The sequence below is a fragment of the Columba livia genome, chromosome 4 (assembly GCF_036013475.1).
Source record: "Columba livia isolate bColLiv1 breed racing homer chromosome 4, bColLiv1.pat.W.v2, whole genome shotgun sequence".
Taxonomy (NCBI): domain Eukaryota; kingdom Metazoa; phylum Chordata; class Aves; order Columbiformes; family Columbidae; genus Columba; species Columba livia.
The window spans coordinates 54,582,182-54,600,413 of NC_088605.1; the positions used below are offsets into that span (position 1 = coordinate 54,582,182).

Genomic DNA, 18,232 nt, shown 5'->3' on the forward strand with positions numbered 1-18,232 from the left:
TACAGCAGCTGTAGTTCTAGGGCCACCTTTTAAGAGAGAGGCAAAATATAATAACACTACGGGGGAGGCGGTTGCAAATGAGGGTTTTACTGCTGTGAAATGATGTGCTAGAAGAAAAAGGGGAGAAGCCGAGCTTCTCAGTAAAAACTGAAACGTGCACTCTGTCACTATTTAACAGTGGGCCAGCAGAGTTATTTTAGCTCAGGTGGTTGGTGCTGATGGTGCAAAGCAGCTGCTGCAGCTCCGAGGGCAGGCTGTGATGCAGGGATGCTCTGGGCACACTTTCCTTTATCTTCTCAGGCAGAGGAGAACCCCAGAAGTCGTCAAGAGCTGGTGGCCGCAGAGGGCGGTTAATCCTTCTATGTCAGCTTCACTTGCTTATCAAGTAGCATTTGAGGATAGTTACTTTTCCTGCTAGTCTTACTTTGACTATTTCCAACAGAGAGTGATTTTCTTGTGAAAAATGTTTTCCAGATCAGTTTTAAACAAAACACAACTTGCACATGAGTAAAGGCACGAGAGTGCTGCTGGAGCATGGGGTAGGCATCCATCCCAGGACAGTTTCACAGCAAAAGTAAGTCTGTTGGCTTGCTGTTTCCCCCATGTTTGTTTCAGTCTCTTGGTTTCTAGTGACTCTGCCTGTGGAACAATACAGGTAAGCCTTGGTTCTGTTGGCTGTTAGAACTGAATAAAAACCTTATTAAAGAAATACATGCCCTGAGAAATATGGAGTCTTCTTAAATATCTGCCTTGCACAAAAGCAAGCACAGCCAGCCAACTGAAAATGTCCTCCGCCTCCAGGCACGCAGCTCAATAGCTCTGTAGTTTTTCCAGTTGCATACCACAGAATGGAAAGCTGGATTCTTGTGCTGGATGCCAAGTTTGCGTCTATAGAGCTGCATAATAATTCTAGGATTTCCTTTTTTTTTCTTGAATGCAACACAGGAAAAGCAGGAGTTTTATAAATCCATGCTTATCTGAGAATGAGTGGCTGGAGGTTTACAGTTCCACATGCAATGCACATACACTGCGTACAAAAATCTACAACTGAATAACACTGCTATTTGAGCTGGCCTATTTGAGAAAGAACCAGAACACTATCCATGGGGAAATTGGCATAATATTTGTTATCTAAAGTATATTGCGGTTTATGGTTGTTATTCCTGCCACCCCCACCCTGTCATGTATTTCACAGATGTCCAAGATGGTGAAAACTGGGTAGCAAACAGCTGAAGTGATTATCTGATGTGCTGAACTGTCCAGAGCATGCTACTTAGGATCAATCCAAAACATTGCAGGTTTTGCATAAACACATTTCAGAAAATTCCAACTCGGCAATGCCTTAGTGGCTATATTTTCTGAATACAAAAAAACTAGCAATCCTCCCCAAATCCATCCATGTGTTTGAAGGGCACTAACCTGTATGTACCTGGCAGAGATGCTACTGACCATGAGCAGTTTCCAGAAGACTGTGGTGGGACAGATTGACCCATGTAGGCAGAGCCCCTGGTCAGAGGATTAAGAATGGGGCTAGCCAGCAGGCCTCCAGAACCACAGGCATACAGCCAATGATCTGATGGGAACAACTTTGTCAGGCCTTTACATTTTGCAGTTTTCTCCTTATTTTCTATTGCAGCATGCACTTTGATTCTTTGTTGGACTCATTGCTTGTACATCGTATGTCTGACTTCTTCACAGCACATTTCCCTTTGCCTGGAAGCTCCTATACTTCCCTAGACGGATTCTCTTCAAGATGGAACCTCGACACTTAAGAAGATACAGGAAATTTTACATCCCATCTTCCTGACACAAGCACCAGGGGTTGGAGCAAGCTGGTTGCTCTGTTCTGTGAGGAAGTAGGAGGAATCAGTGGGCAGACTGCTATTCTAAATGAGACACTAATGCATTTGTGCTCTTATTTCTGGTTTTGAGAGTCGTGATACTGCTTGTAATGTATTGTGGCTCTCATCCAAGGTCCCTGGAAATCACTGAAAAGGCTCCCATTGATTTCAGTAATAGTTTCATCAGGCTTTCAACCCACAAAGGTGCTGTTGTACAGTTTTGCTGCTGCTGGGGGTTTCAGCACAACCAAACCCCTCCTGCCCTCAGATACGTATATCTACTAAGTCTTTGCAAGTAGTGATTTACATGTGTAATGTATAATCTCTAATGACAGGAAGAGGCTACCTTTTCCTGAATTGAGGCTGGATTTCTGGCGATTCACTGTGACTGCAGTGTATTCTGGGAAATGTTCTTCCTCTGTTCTGTTAGTAAACATAAAATAAGTTATGTGGTTTGGTTCTCTTAAAGACTTGAATTTAAAGCTATACTGGCTCATTGGGTTAGCAATTGTAGAATAAGAAAACATCTTCTAGAAAATGCAGTTAATATTTATATCATTACACTGGTCAGAAATTACATTTTAGGAAATGGAAATCTGATTCATATCCTAATATCTTTAGTTAAGTTTATTCAGCCATCTCCTTAGCTTTGCAACAATAATTCAAGAACACAAAAGACCAGCCTGTGTTCTATGATGCATATTAGTAGTGAAAGGGACTTCAGACTCCCAGGCTTTGAATTGTATCTGAAGTTAGGCAGCATAGAGCCTGTTGAATGGGAAAGTTTGTAGCAGAATAATGATCATTTAAAATAACCTGCAACAAAAGAATAAAGCCAGGGTGGTTGTTAAGCTACTTGATTGGTTGGCTTTAAGGGATCTGTAAGACCTTAAAACTTTACCTCCTTGCTGTAAAGGCTGACTTATTAAATGAGAAACACAAAAAATTAAAACATAGATTCTTAAAACTGGCCTTTATTGTCATGTATCTTTTTTGCTGCCTAATTTTAATACATCTTCTATCCAGGGTTAATGTTTACAAAATAAGAAATAGTTTCCAACTGTGCCCAGTCAGCTAAGTGATAGAGACTTTTTTATCAAGCAGAGATGCTTTGAGAACAGGATTGCCCTCTGAAAAACTAATTTAAATTTATTGCTTATTCCATAATAGTAACAAAAACAAAAAACAAAACAAATGTAAAAAACAAAAACAAGCAAACAAAACAAACAAAAAAACCCACCACAACAAAAAGGCATCAGATATATTACTAAAGAACCAGCTGTGAAAGCTTAAATATCTGATTATTTGTCAATGTTATTCTTCAGGGGGAAAAAAGAAGTTCACTTGGTACAAAAGAGAAATGATGACCTGACAGCTCAGAGACAGGACATTAGCCTGGGTGAAAAGAATTTTGGCATGTTGAGTGACCGTGCCTTTGTGTGCTAAGCTCAGCTAAATCTGTGTGTGTGCCAGATATGTATCCAGGGTGAGATCCCACAGGAGCATAAAAACCTACCTTGAGGAGGCTACAGATAGAGACCAAACGCGAGGTATTTGTATTATATCTTGCCAAGAAGGTGTCATGCACAGAGTATAAATTTGCACTGCGTCATCATCCAGAGATCCTCGAGTTAGCTGCTGAATGAAGAATAATCCCTTTCCCAAACACATTACTACAGAGTTGCACTAAGGCAGCTGGACCGCTGCTGTGATCCAAGATAGCAGATAAGCATGGGACTGTGTATGCAAAGTATCTCTTTCTCAGTGCATTTGAATGAGCACTGAGATAGAGTGGTGTTGCACAGCACAGGCATTATCTAAAACTGCTTTTATGGTTTTGAGGATTATGCTTTAGGATTTGGTTGCCTAGGACTCATATTATGTGTTTAGGAACTTGAGAACTGTGCTCAATGTAACTGTGTATGGACTGTCCTAAGGTTCATGACTTTTGAGGCTGCAGATGTAAAGACTGTGTCGTGTGTGACAGGGCAAGATTTGAACAATCTGTGGGTTTAAAAATAACTTTCTGAAAAATCTGTGCTGCTGTTTTCTTATAGATAGTCCTGGGGTATATGTGGACTTATGTCATCCTGCTGAAGGAGAATACACCTCTGTTTGGCACATGCTGCCATTCCTTCATTTTTATCTGTTCCTTGTTCCTGAGAAGAGAAAGTGTCAAGTGAGCTACAGTGGCTCCTGCCCCTAAATCGATTACTGATTAACCCTAGAGATTAAGCACAAAATAACTCTTGTGGGTCATGAATTCTTTATATAGAAAATGAACTTATAAACAGGGAGTATAAACTACTTCCATAAGGTGTTGCATTTTAAATTATCCTCAGCCACTCATTCCTGATGTTGCATCTGGGGGTTTCAGCACAGTTAACAGATATAAAGTGAGTATTCTTTCCAAAGTATCTCTGTAGTCCTGTGCAGAGATACTCACTTGAATCTTGGGAGCAACCTAGCTGGTTTAGCTGTGATTGTGCCTCCATTAATTAGTGTGATTGGTTTTGCTCGTATGTTCTTTTTCCTTGTGAGGAATAAAGTTTAGCTCATGCTTAGTAGAATATTCTTATGGCATTTGTACTCATTTAAACTTCCTAAAATAAGACACAGTTAGCAAATGTGTAATTTTAAACCAGCACAGTGAGATCTGGAGGTACCCTGTGGCCAATGTTAGCTGTGTGGCCCAAGGGAAGCTTGCCATGTAACAGCCTGTATGTATAAAATGCAGAGCCTTCGTGAAGCAGGATCTGCATCATATCCCAGAGTAAAGTTTTTCTTTTTCATACCAGAGCCATGGAAATCACATATTTTCTTTTGATGCATTAATAAAAAAAAAAAGTTTGTATTTGGTTTTCTCCTGTAAAATTGAACTTGACTCAATTTATCTTCCCCAAAATGTTTCACACATTTTTTTGCCTGAAAGTATTCATTAAATTCACAGGAACTGACATGTAGCTCTGAGTGACTTAAAAGGGTACTTCTAAGGAAATAATAAATTCATCTAAAATGTTTTATCTTTTTTTTTTTTTTTTTGTCCTATATTACTTTGCTTGCTGTAGATCATCATGTAGCCTTCACTAGACAAGCTAATTAAAATCCCCTTGGAATTGTGCTTGTGTTTAAAAGGGCTCTCGATATTATTTTATGTCAGAGAGAGAGGAGGATGGAAGTGGAAATGTGCCACGTGAGCATAGTGTTTAGCTGAGAAGGTAACACTGACAATATCTGCGCCATATTAAAAACAGTTAGGTGTATTATACGATCTTCAAATTTTCACCTCTTTTAGAGTGCAGATGTCAGTACTATAAGGCTCAAAGAACTTCTTATGTACTATATTCCAGGTCAGCAGCATTTCATCATCAAAGCTATATGGTCATTGAAAGATTGATGCAAGTTCCTGTTGAGTGTTGGTTTTGTGCTGTGGGGTTTTTTGTTGTTGTTTTGTTGTTGTTTGTCTGGTGTGGTTTTGTTTGTTTAGTTTTTTTTTCCATTGGAGATTACCTTGTCATTAGCAAGCTGGTAGGCAATAGTAAACGTGAGTGGAATATCTAAAAACACAAGCACTCTTGTCACTGGATTATTTTTGAGCAATGAGCATATCTTCCTGTTGCAGTATCTGTTTAACTAGAACATTTCTTGAAAAACATTTTGATTGTGACATTTTGGAAAACACTCAGCTACCAGCTGTGAACATTAATAAGCTGATAACATAGAGGGGAAATAGTTTGCATGAGAGCATGTTTACTCCTGCTAACACCTGGCTTGTTGGATAAATGTAGCCTTACTCATAGTCTAATAGAAGTTCTGTGCTAAGACTGTGGGCTGCTTAGTGGTGAGCTCATACTGTGCAGGTACAAAAACCAAGAGATGTGCTTGGAAAAGAGCCAGATGCCAAATGTAGAGTGAAAGAATCTGAAAGGTTTGAGGTACCAAAAATTTGTTTCAGAATGGAATTTGGCAAACATTTTGCAACCCTGTGAACAGCCAGTGATATCAGATGCTTAATTACAGAGGAGCAGTTGTAAAAAAAAAAAAAAAAAAAAAAAAGGGCAAAACCTTTTCATTGAACTGTTGGTTCAGGAAGTTCTGTGCATTTAGAAATGCTGCCTAAAATTGCATATTATTATATTATTGTATGCATACTGGCATTACCTGCAAGCATTAAAATACAGGTATTGCCCCAGTCGTGAGGCTGGGGCCTCAGTGCTGTCTCAGTGTTAGGAGACAGAGGCGATAGAATATACAGCCATGATTTTCACTTTTAAGTGGCCTAGGTTTGTGACAAGAAACACAATTTGGGATGATTCTTCTAACATTTTGAGTACAATTCAAGGACTTTGGAAAAATGCAGCAGAGCCATTCTCCAAATAAGTATTCTTAGACTTTGCTAGAGACAGATTAGGCTGCAGTGGTGTGGGGATCTTTAGTCCATGCTATTAGAAATTCATTAAGACTTGATGTGACTGAGATGAGCTGAAGCCACCTAGAGACTTCTGAAAATGTTACTTATCACAATGAAGACAGTAATTATGACTACTAAGTACTGTTGCTAAATATTGTTGTTAAATGTGGATCTTTCCTCTGATAATCAGCCTCTCAAATTTCAGACCAGTCAGGTCTGCATGTATAGTGGTCAAAAAGAAAATATCACAGCTGCTCCTTTGTTGATTTGGATGGTGTCCTTGGAAGGCTTCCACATCTGAAAACTTCTACTTCTCTTGCACAACAGATGGTCTCACCCACACTGCCTGCCCAGCAACACCTGGAGACATGCTGTCCCCGCACAGTGTCAGAGCATCTGCTGCCAGACACAGTTACAGGCCAGAGCTATGCCAGGAAGCCTGCTAACACTTCGTCAGTATGGATGCCTGCAGAACAGTGCATGAGTGTGGTGTCTGGCTCACGTAGCTTACAAATACAGCTATAGGATTTGTGATACAGTTTTCTTTCTTTATTGCCATACTGGGGAACAGAGCCTCTGTCAGCTAGCAGTGTACACAAGCCAGTAGCATCTGCATGCTGGGTGCAGCAATTCAAAGAACACATAAACATAAACTCCCCGGGGTTCTCACACCCCTGTGCTTCTGAAAGTGAAACAGCTGCAGGAGCTGGGGAAGGAGCTCCACAGACCTTTAGCCAGTGTCCTGGTCATTCGGCTGCAGTTACTCATCTTGTCTGCGGGAGACTGGGTCAATCCAGCAGAGAGATTCAGAGCTAAGCACTTCTTGCTTTTCTCTTGGAACTTTGTTTTGTGCTTAATTAACACATCAATGGTTGGGCCAGGCCCTAATTACATAGTTCAGCAGTGCTGTCATTTTCCTGGCACAGGCTCCAGACAGTGCTGTAGCTGAGATGGGAGAGGCACGGAGGGCAGAGAAGTGCTGATTCCAAGAGACACCTCAGAGGGAAGCAGAACATGAGACGAGTCACCAACCTGCCTCCTAAAGAGTCCTAAGCCAGGGTGTGAGGTACAACTCTTTAGATTTGGGGTTTAGCTGAAGGCGGCTGTCCTGGTTTTGTTAAAAGCCAAGTTTCTCTTTTAGTGAATTTTGCCTGTCAGCTAAAGCCTTCATATTAGCTGCATTTTCCTGGAAAACCAGATACATGTTTGGTAAACATAGCAATGGAATGCAAAGCTATTGATAAGCATGGGTGGACATCTCCCGAGAGGGGCAACGGGAACAGGTGACCAAGAAACTGACCAACTGTGTATAACATCCCATTCACGTGAATACTTCATATAAAAGTGGGAGATCACGAGGATCTCGTCCCTTTTTCCTTCTTTTTCCCTTCTGCTTATGGCTGACATTAGGAGAGGACCTTGCTAGTCATCCCTGCGAACTGAGGTCTAGTGAGAGACTGAATCCAGCTCCGGCTGGCTGCAGAGCCTAGTCCAGGACTTTGGGTGCTGGCTCTGCAGTTGCTGAGACTTTCAAGATTGGTTTTGTATCTTTTGTATTATTTTCTCTGTTCTTATTAGTAGCATTAGTAAAACATTTTTAATTTTTCCAAATCTCTTCTCTCTGTCCTTCCTTTCCTCCCAATCGCCTGTCCTGAGTGGGAAGGGGGGAGAGGGAGGGGCAAAAGGGGGAAGGGGGTGGGGGGGAGGAGGCTAACAATACATCTGCCAGGGTTTTATGGTCACCCCGCAATCTAAACCCTCGACAGCAGCTGTATGAGTCTCACTCATAGAGGCTCCTGCTAGGCACCTGTAATGACCAGACTTTGGGATAAGTTTCTCTTGTGGCCAGGAAGAGATTAAAGAGTCCAAGAGGTTTAATGGTTCAGTTCTGACACTGGTGTTTAGGAGATGAAGGTTTAAATCCTTGCTTTTCTGTCTGTTTATTTATGCCAAGCAGACGACTTAAAGTCTTGGGCAATATGGGGAAGAGCAAGTGGCTCTCAAGTCTGCCCTCTTAGCAAGAGCTGAATATGTAGCCTAAATAAAAGCTGGAGCAGCACAAAACAAAGAACTTACTTCACATTAGACACAAGATATTAAATCATGGTTCTCAGATTTGAGTGATGCCTCTGAGGCAGGGAAAACAGATTTACAAAATTCATGGAACAGACATGCAAACTGGCCTCCTTTATCCTTCGGGATTCAAAACATGCTTCTCAGATATTCTGGGGTTTGAAGGGTCTTGGTTTTAAATACAATCCATGTCTAAATATTCTTTAACTGGCTTGTAACGTTTATTTTTATTATTATTATTTTTTTTCACCCTGGATTTTTCAAACCCCTTCTTTATTTTCCTTTCTCAGCTCCAGGAATCTTGCACTGTGAAGCCAAACTTCCCAAGCTGACAACTTGTGCTTTAACACACCCCGAATGTCTCATTACATTAATGTTACATGAGTAAAAAGGAAACTATTTTTGTGCCATTTAGGCTGTTGGCAGCACAAACTTATATGTGCTGCCACATAAGAGCGAGCAGAGCTGGATGATGAGTGCTCTCCCTTTATTGAAGAATCTCAGTTTCCCCAATAACATGAAATACTCAAGTGAGCAGGATGGGTTCAGCTGGAAGCCACCCATTTCTAGCTGTGCCAAAGATGGCCACGTGTTCAGGCCACTCTTGAGTGGCTGCAAGCCAGACACGCCTGGTACGGGTGGGACTTGTGCACATAGGCCAAAGGTGGTCCGTGCTCTGCAGAGGTCTTTGACCTGTGTTTCATCAGGTACTGTTCTCCTGTACCACAGGCCAAAGACCTTTGGGGGTTTAACCTCCTGGTTGAGGTGTGTCCCATTAGAGCAGGCAGCTCACTTGTGGTGAGGAGCTGTGAGAAGACTCATCTGGAGCCTTCCCCTCTGCACCCTCTGCCCTGGCACCCAGATTTAAGCCCTGGCCTTGCATGGGCTGAGCTGTTGGGTGCCATGCCTGGCCCTGTACCTTGCTGATCCTGGGATGGCTTTCCTGGTGTGAGCTGGGACTCATCTCATTTCTGCAGACTCAGCCACCATTGTGGTACCTGCTCTGCCATCCTCACTCAGGAGCGGTGGTGCAGCCCCATTGGTGCAATACCTGCCTTGCTGACACCCATAGCACCTGGTATGCCTCCTCCTGCTGAGCATTCCTGCTCTGCTGCTCCCCTGCACCTGGAAGGGGCAGAGCAGAGGTGGGAAGGTAAAGCCCAGGAGCACACAGGGATGTTGTTGCTGCAGCCTCTTCTCCAGGCAGCATGACAGTGTTTCAGAGGAGCAGAATATAGTCTGGTGCATATGTGTTTGAAGATACAGAAGGAAAATTGATATGTGGAGACACATGTGTCACTGATGTCTGTATGGTTGTACGTTTGTCCTGTGATTAATGTGTTAATTAGCTGAGATGGAGACAGATTCAGGAGTTTCCAGCTCCCCCGTTCTGGCCTTTTGTGTTGTACACAGGTGCAGAATGTCTGTGGACTTCAACTTAATCTTGCCTGCCACATGTGAATGAAGGCTTTCCTGGCTCAGTTTAACCTTGCTCTTTTCTTTAATAAACGAGTCTGACTTACGAATACAGAAGCAGACAGGCTGCAGAATTTTCATTAAGTTGGATTATTTGCCTTGTAAGGAGAAAAATATGCCAACTTGGTGTGTGTTCTCATGAAACAAATAATATTTTCTAGCATTCATGAAATGCAGGAGGTGAACCAGCAATTATGCTGTTTTCGCATGAAGGTGTTTTAAAGGTGTCTGGGAATCGCAGACAAGAAATGTGAGAAATGGTACAGGGAAAGGGTGTATTACTTGATACTGTACCTTAAATGCACCACTAAGACCTGGTTATGACTTTCACTGCCAAGAGACAACTTTGGGTTAGAGAACTGTATTTATTCAGAATAAGGCATGTTGGTGGTGCTAATGCATAACTGATAACTGGTGTAAATAGGTATTGCATAACATAAAAGGCTGTATTATTTCAAGCAATCACTACAAAGACACATGATATTCAGTGATCATTAGAGCATATTTTAAATTTAAATTAAGGTGAAACAGGCCACCCACCTTCTCTATGAGTTGCGCTTCTTGCAAGATACTTCAGCTCAGGGATGAGTCCAGATTAACATATTCTCAGGCAAACCCTTTGCACTCAGGTAAGCAGCTGTGCTGTCCCAAAGACGGGCTTTGTGGGAGTTCCTGTCTGCCTCAGCACTAGGAGGTAAAGCCAGTGTGATGTACAGCCAAAGCAGCACTTTAGGCTTCTAGAGCTGCATCTCTGCTTTGTTAATGCTCCATGTTACACAGGTATGTCCCTGCTGCAGGTATGGGATAAACCCTTAGGTGTGCTTGGAAATGGTGACCTGGAAGCATCTGTCTCAGTCCTGCAATAAAGCCAGCTGAACTATGCTCAGTATATGCTCTATTTTTGCTTGTGCCACTAGGAAATGTGAATCAATTTTTGCTTTTCACTGAGTGCTTCTCTGCCCAACAACTGCATCAAACTTGATTTTGGTCATCTTCATCAGAGCCTTCAGGGCACGTTCTGGAAACAACCTGGAAGAGAAAATAATGTGAAAGTACATGTGGGATAAGAAATTTAAATTATGGGAAAAAGTGGCACTGCAGGTGAGAGAGGAGCTGGTCTGGAAGCAGAAGCGTGCACACACACAGACTGAGACCAAGACTTAAACCAGGTGTTATTTCAAAAGAATATGTGACCTGCATCAATCTCTGACTAATTTTAACTTCAATCTCACCCATGTCCTTTTATGACAATTCCAGGACAGGTATGTACTGGACATGAGTTAGGTTGCAATATTGCTGCAGGATCCAGGACGTTTTAATATTGAACAGAGGTGTGTTCATTTGCTTTCTCTTTGCCTTCAAAAACATCTCTGGTTAATTTGGGGAATTTGAGGGAAAAAACAAATAAAAACAAACACCTTTGCACCGTCTCATTAAAATAAATTTGGGGTTAGACCCAAGTTTGCTGGCTTACACAAACAAGATATTACTAAGAGTTTCATGAAGTGCTGTAGAACTTAACTGAGAACCTAATTTAGTTGTTCTGATGTGAATTCCACGTTTGGAATCTGAGCTCTGGTGAAAATGCCTCCTCAGCAGAGCAGCTACACTGGATATTAAAGACATGTGAGAAGACCGATTTTGCTTTACATGGCAGAGAGAAGCAGTGTAGCCCTTCTGAAGTAACTTTGCCCAGCCACTGTGAATTCAATCTTTGGTGCTGACATGAAGAAACCAACACGAACAAGCAGCAGGTCCTCAGCTCTTTCTGGAGCTACACTGGGGCTGCTGGCTCAGAGAAGATGTTTTTGCAAGCCCAAGAGAAATGGCCAGCTGTGCAAAACAAGTGTTTTCTTGTTCTCCCTCTCCCTCCCTGTCACCCTGTAGAGTGGTTGAGTTCTCCACTGAGCTGCAGAAAGTGGATCACAACAACCTACAAGAGGACTCAAAAAAATCTTTCTGTGTATGATGTCTACTGCTGCCATTAGAAAGAATGACTGGGGTGTTTGATTACCTTGTTATGTGTTCTAAAATACAACTTAATCTAGAATCAGATGTTACATATTTGATAGTTGTACACTCAGCATGTTATCTTTGATATATGCGGTGTTCAGTGTGTGGTGGTGTTTATTTGTTTTCTTTTTTCTACTTACCTTTCAAGAAGTAAACCAATGCCTTGATATGATGGAACAAAAACCATTTTCTGGTTGGTCAGTATTCCTTCCATCAGGGCCTCTACAACTTCTTCAATTTCCAAAATCCTTCCAAGCCTGTAAAGGAAAGCACATCTGTAAGAGCTGCAGTGGTAAAATGGGAGTGGTATTACCTGATGTAGGATGTTTCACATACACACAAACTTAAGTAGTTCAAATGCAACTATGATGTGGGTGAAATGACACTGATTTTCTGTAGCCAACTCTATGTGCCTTTTTCATATAGTCAGTGGGAATACAAGCCGTAAACCTGGGGCTAATCTGTGATGCCCAGATGCAATGAAGAAAAGTAAGAAACAGTTTGGATAGTTACCTTGTGGTGGGGTTTTTGACAAATCCTGTGTTTATGAACACCGGGCAAAGACATGTGGTTTTTATTCCATCCTTTCCCAGGGTAGACAGCTCCTCTGTCAGAGCTTTATGAAATCCCACTGCAGCAAACTTGCTTGAGCTGCAGGGAGCAAAAGCACATATGAGAAGACAGGAATACTATTTCTAACTTTCTACAAGTGGAGATCATCTAAAAAAATCACACAGCACTGACTGGGAGGGGAAAAAACGTAACCTAGCTGAGAGAGGGCAGGGAGTGATTCTAATATGGTTTCTTGCACAACGTGGGAGCATCTTGTGACACTCACAGGTGAGTTTTGAAATAGAGGAGCATTATCCATGCAAAATTGAGGAAGTTAATGCCACGGAAACTGGTGCAGGCCAAGAGTATAAATCAACTCCAAAAGAACATAAAACTATTGAATCAGTTTATTGACTGCTCTTGATATGGACAATGTAATCCAGGTAAAATCCTTGGCTCGGGAGTTCTCATATTGCAGCAATGAACAACTGTCTACGAACAGGCGTACCCATGGGAAGATTGCTCTGCATGGAGCTGCTGTCATAGGGGCTAGATCTGTTGCAGGACAATATGCAGTCCCATAGTTTCTCTGTTCGTGGACTGTGATTTTTCTAGGTGTGTTTCAAGGGCTTCTAGTAGAAATAGGCAACGCATCGACCTCTCAGGTGTATCAGTCAGAGTGCTCACATAACACAGGAAGTATTATCATGTTTTTACCTTCAGAAAGGTAAGTTTATAATCAAAAATCAGTTTTATCTCATGATATTAGAAGTATTTCTATACACTGCAGTCATCGTTACAATGGTAGAAAGATCAAAGCTACCCATTGGGAGTTTACTTGACGACACGACACCACCTCACACCAGATCTACTTTCTAAGAAGGAGAAGGGAAGAGGATACCTTTTTTTTGTGAAGCAAAAGTCTGGATCAGTGAGAGACAGAAAAAAAATAGCAGCTTTTCTTAGTTGATGTGTCACATTCCTATTCCTTCATACAAGTATTGCTCCTGATTCAGTCAGTGCTAATAAGCAAATTGGTGGGAACCTCCAGGCATCCTTAAGTCCTGGTTGTTGTGGTTTTTTCCTCCAAAGCACCATCTTTTGGGCGTACCATGTTCAGTGGGATGATTATTTCAGTTACTTTGCACTGGCTGATAGAGTAGTCACAAATGAAAATAAAGAGAGTCGATGTGAAAATCACTTACCAATAAGTCACCATGAAAGACAACACAAAATGACCTGCTGCCGAAGCCACCGTGACAATGTGACCATGGTTGTTTTTCATCATGGCTGGCAGGAAAGCTCTTGTGGTCTTGAAAGTCATTTCAACCAAGAGGCAGAAATGAGGTGGGGGAAAGGGATATTAGGCATATTCAATGATGACCCCAACAGTTGTTAATTGATTAATGCTGTCACTAATGCTATGTGCTGCACAGTACCTCAGATTCTCCTACGCTGCTTTTTTAGGGTTCAGGTGTCAGCGACAAGGCCGCCAGTGTTTCACCCCAGCACATACAAGAAAAGGCTCATCAATCTGCAGCATCTCTCTTGTTCTGCCACAAACAGCATGCCCTTAACAGCTGAAAGAAGAGCCCTGATACATCTGTGACTGAGACCAACCCAAGCTACAGATGAGGCTGTCACAGGTAAGCTCATGCAAAGAAAAGAAAGGCTTAAAACTGTGCCAGGCTCAGATCAGTAAGAGGTTAATCAAGTTTCCCAACAGTCAGTCTCACTGGGTACCTCTGTACCCCAGCTACACACATCAGAAAGATGCTTTTCTAATTCACTGGTAGCTGAAAATAGTTGTTAGTCTAAATATGCCTCCTCAGCAACATTGCCCAAAGAACATAGGCATGAAGATGGTGGTGGACCTTACCCACATGTGAGCAAGAATGTTGACCTCAAACATTCTTTCAATCTGGTGGTCCTGAGTTGAGAGCAGGTCAGCACATGTAATCACACCAGCGTTATTCACCAGGATGGAGACGTCCCCTATGTCCTTTTTCACCTTCAGGACAGAAGAAACCCAGAAAGGTGTGTGTCATTCGTTACCCAAACAATGCAAGGCTGTGGAAGATGAGTGACAATTAATTGCATTCTTAATGTTGTTTCTTTAGGGAGAGGAAGATGGTGCCACATTTCCAGCTGTGATAGGAACTGTGCGGTGGTATTGGGAAATCTGGTGTAGATCTGATGCTTTTCGCTAATTACAGTCAGTATTTATAGCCTTCCACACATCACTCACAGACACAGTATGCTCTGTGTAGTGACTATTGGGACTCTGGACATACAGGCTGTTTTGAGGGAGCTGAACCACATTCTTTACAATAAAAGGTTTCTACTGTCCTCAGTGTTGTCTGTGTGCTGTTTGGGAAAATAAGAGGCAGAAGTTCCTTGGGGGTTGGAATTCTAAAGAGCCAACTTGGCAAAGGGGTGTGATATGCCAGAGCTTTTCAAAAGATGATGAGAGTGGCTGTGGTATCAGAAGTGCCACTTTCTGCTCTGTCCTGAAAGCAGCAAAAAGTGAGGGAGGATTCCAAGGGCTGGCATGATTTGTGTACAATACCACTTCTCTTGTTTTCCTGACCTCTCTGAAACTCAAGCGCCTCTGGGTAAGCCTTTGGGTGTGCTCCGGCTCCCCTACCTTCTCTGCAGTGCTGTAGATTTCCTCCCTTTTGCTGCAGTCCACCACGAAGGTTTGCACAGTGGCTCCCAGCCTTTCACACTCTGCTGCCGTCTCCTCAAGGCCATGCTGTCGGAGGCAGAAAAGAAAGATTTATATGCATAACTGTTGTACCCTGCCTGTGTGTTGCCACTTGGGCACTGCAGCAGACAAGGTAGAGACTGGAGATTTCCTAGGAGAAAAGCATTTGATGTGCACAGAACAGAAGCTCCACTCAGCCCCAGCAGCTGCTTAAGGCTGGTGGCCCCAGGAACGAGGCCTTTGCCAAGACAGTTTTCTTCTAAGCTGCATCAGGAAGCCCACGCCTAAAACCCCCTCCCTCGGCCACGTATTTCAGTGTCTGCTTCTACCCACCCTTACGATACATTTCCCAGCACCAAAGCTAGGGCTTGCCCAAACTTTCTTCCCCATTCCAGTGAACACGGACAACACTCTGCTTGGCAGCAGCCCTTGCACATCAAGAGACAGGAGCCAAATCTCCTCACGCCCCACCACAGCTTGGCCTTAGCTGCAACGGGTAGCATGAAGAGACACTGAAATTATTACACAATATCCTCCCTATTTGCACAGCTCCTTACATGAAGCTTTTCTTGGTTTGTTTAGGGATTGGTATTGGTAGGTTTTTTGTTTGCACACTCAGGATGACATGATAAACTCCTCTGCAGTTTTTGATCTGTTCAACCAGAAACCGTTCTTTTGCACTGCTGTCCAGCCTCTCCCTGCCCCCCTAAGGCAAATTGCTCCTATACACAGTAGTTTGATCTGTCCGTCCTCTTCTTGCCAAGGTCGTTTAGAGCTCTAGTCAAATTATTAGCAATGAGAGTTTGGGCTGGTGTAAACATTTATGAAGGACCTCTCCAGGCGGGTAACTGTGCCACAGGGCAGCACGGATCACACACAGCACAAAACAACGATGGCCACCTGTATCAGTAAAGAGACACGTCTTCCAGCGATGTATGCATAACATGTGATGGAAGAGAGACAGCGAGCAGAAGGCAAACCAGCTTCTCTGTAACAATGGGCTTCTAGTCTCAGTGTGTCGCCTTCTGCAACCTTAGGCAGCAGTTCCACCAGCAGATTGCTGAGCGCTCCGTTTCCCTCCCGCAGCTACTCTTTGAGGTGCTGTGCATTCTGCCTTGCTCATCAGCACCGAGTAACTGTGGGATCCAGACACCCACGTCCTCCAGTGCAAGTGGGGCAAAACCTTCTACTCACACTCAGAGAACGGACTGTGAGCAAATGTGGAAGGAGATGACCCAGATACACTGTATATGCAGCCTCTCTTGCACTGTTACAAACCCAGTGGCCTCAGGGATGAGCGAGTCAAGATACAAATTGTACCATTACCTTATTGATGTCCCACAGAACCAGCCTGCTCTGGCGCTTGGCAAACTCGAAGGCGGTCGCTCTCCCCACGCCATGGCCGGCACCCGTGATGAGAACGAGCTCTCCACTGACAGACTTTCTCTTCACGGGAATAAAAAGCTTCACAAAAGCCTCTAAGTAAGAGTAGATGAGCAGACCCAAAAAGAGGAGAAGCTCCAGAAGCGGATTCATTGTTTTTCTGAAGTCCTTTGATTGCCTGAGCTCTGATCTCTCTTGACAAGGACGTGGGCTCTTGATTTACCAGCAGCCGGACCTGTTCCACCCCTGAGCGGCAGCAGCAGCAGCAGCCGGGTGTAACTCGTGACAGGAGCCGGTGTAACACGGAATCCGCGGTTTTCGTGTCGCCGTCCCGATCCCCGCTCCAGGCGAGGGAAGGGGATCGGCAAGAAGGCAGAAGTGTACCCTGGACCCTGCACGGGGCGAGGCCAGCACGGGGAGCCCAGGGCGGGACTCATGACGGGTGAAGCGCGGCTCAGCCCTTGCGGGAAATTCAGGCGCCGCCCCCGACAGGAGGCGCCCGCAAGCCTGAGCACGCACTATCGTCCTGTCAGTCAGGGGCCACGGCCCCTGCGGGCCCCGCCCCCTCGCCGCGGCCCTTCCCGCGCCGCCCGGCCCGGCCCCGGCTCCCCTCGCCGTGCGGGGCTCCGTGAAACGCGGAGCCGCGGTTGCCGAGGCCGGGCCGCGAGTAGGGCACGAGGGTCTGTGGCCGTTAACTGTCCGCCCTGCCGCGCGCCCCGCCCCTCGTCCCGGCGGCGCGGCCACCAGTGAGAGAGAGGGAATCCGGGTGGGGCGTGGCCAAGGGAAGGGAAAGCCGGTGGGCTGGAGACACTCGCGATTGGTGGCGCTTTGTCCAATGACATGTGAGCTTGTCAGGCCCGGCAGATGGCGGGTTCACTCGGGCGGCCCCGGCGGTTCTGTGTCCGGGCTCGGAGGGGCCCGCAGCTGTGAGCGGGCTGCTGCTCCGCCCGCCCAGCGCCGCACTCGCTGCATGTTGGTTTATGCTGGTGCTGGGTGCGCGGCTGGGAGGTGCTGCAGGCTGCACGTATGTGCTGCTCCAGTAGCAGCGCTTACCTGTGTGTTCTGGGCCAGTACTGGTGCAGCTGCAGTTGGTCGTATGCTGCACATCGCTGTCCAAGGAGCTGTTACTGGCAGCGTGGCTGCGCGAGTGTGGCTCTCACTGTTCCTCTCCTCCTTTTGTGTCCAGAAGCAGCAAAGAATGTTCCTGTTGTTGTTTGCTGCAGGTGGAAGAGGGATGGAAGTGGCAATAAAATCGCTCATCTAGTCCAGAGTATGGTGCTGGTGCATAGAATATATTAAGGGCCAGTCAAAGGGGAGTAATAACAAGAGGTTTGAGGAGGAGGCCTTGAACTCCTTGCAAAAATTCCCTGAGGAGAAAGCAGAATTGGAGAAGCAGCTCCACAAGCTGTGCGCTTTGTGGTGAGCTCTGTCTCCTGTGGCATCTTCTTGTGCTGCGCCTGTAACTGCAGCTGTATGGAAGCTGAAGAAGTGTGACTGAAATAAGCTGTCATGCTGGGGTTGTCGTGATGTAGGAGGCAGAAGGGACTGTTGGAAGCTCTGTAAGGGTGAACGTGTTGCAGGGAAAGGAAAAAATCTTTTTGATTGCATCTTGTTTCCTCTTGTGATACTGAGCTTGCTTTGGTTTGGGTCCTTAGGTGTGCAGAGGTGTGGATGACCCTCAGAACACAGATAACACCTGGATGGAGACAAGGCTGTGAACTATCATGGCAAAAACAGCGTGTATCTCCACGTGTGCACTTAGTTGCCTTTTACTAT

General features: G+C 44.5%; 1 protein-coding gene across 1 annotated transcript; it reads right to left on the bottom strand.

Annotated features, from left to right (window-relative positions):
• Positions 1–10,146: 10,146 nt before the first annotated feature.
• On the bottom strand, positions 10,147–17,125 carry LOC102084506 (estradiol 17-beta-dehydrogenase 11). Its single transcript, XM_005498496.4, has 7 exons — positions 16,400–17,125; positions 15,014–15,121; positions 14,246–14,377; positions 13,572–13,678; positions 12,328–12,465; positions 11,955–12,071; positions 10,147–10,830 (listed from the first exon to the last, which is right to left on the bottom strand). The coding sequence occupies exons 1-7, from the start codon at positions 16,607–16,609 to the stop codon at positions 10,743–10,745; spliced, it is 900 nt and encodes a 299-aa protein (XP_005498553.2). The 5' UTR covers positions 16,610–17,125; the 3' UTR covers positions 10,147–10,742.
• Positions 17,126–18,232: the final 1,107 nt, after the last annotated feature.

Excerpts from the sequence above, each read along its gene's own strand:
- LOC102084506 (XM_005498496.4), bottom strand. The coding sequence starts at position 16,609 with ATGAATCCGCTTCTGGAGCTTCTCCTCTTTTTGGGTCTGCTCATCTAC. Across the intron at positions 15,122-16,399 it reads TTCTGTGGGACATCAATAAG|CATGGCCTTGAGGAGACGGC; the intron begins GTAATGGTACAA and ends TGCCTCCGACAG. Across the intron at positions 13,679-14,245 it reads ACATTCTTGCTCACATGTGG|ACCACAAGAGCTTTCCTGCC; the intron begins GTAAGGTCCACC and ends ATGACTTTCAAG.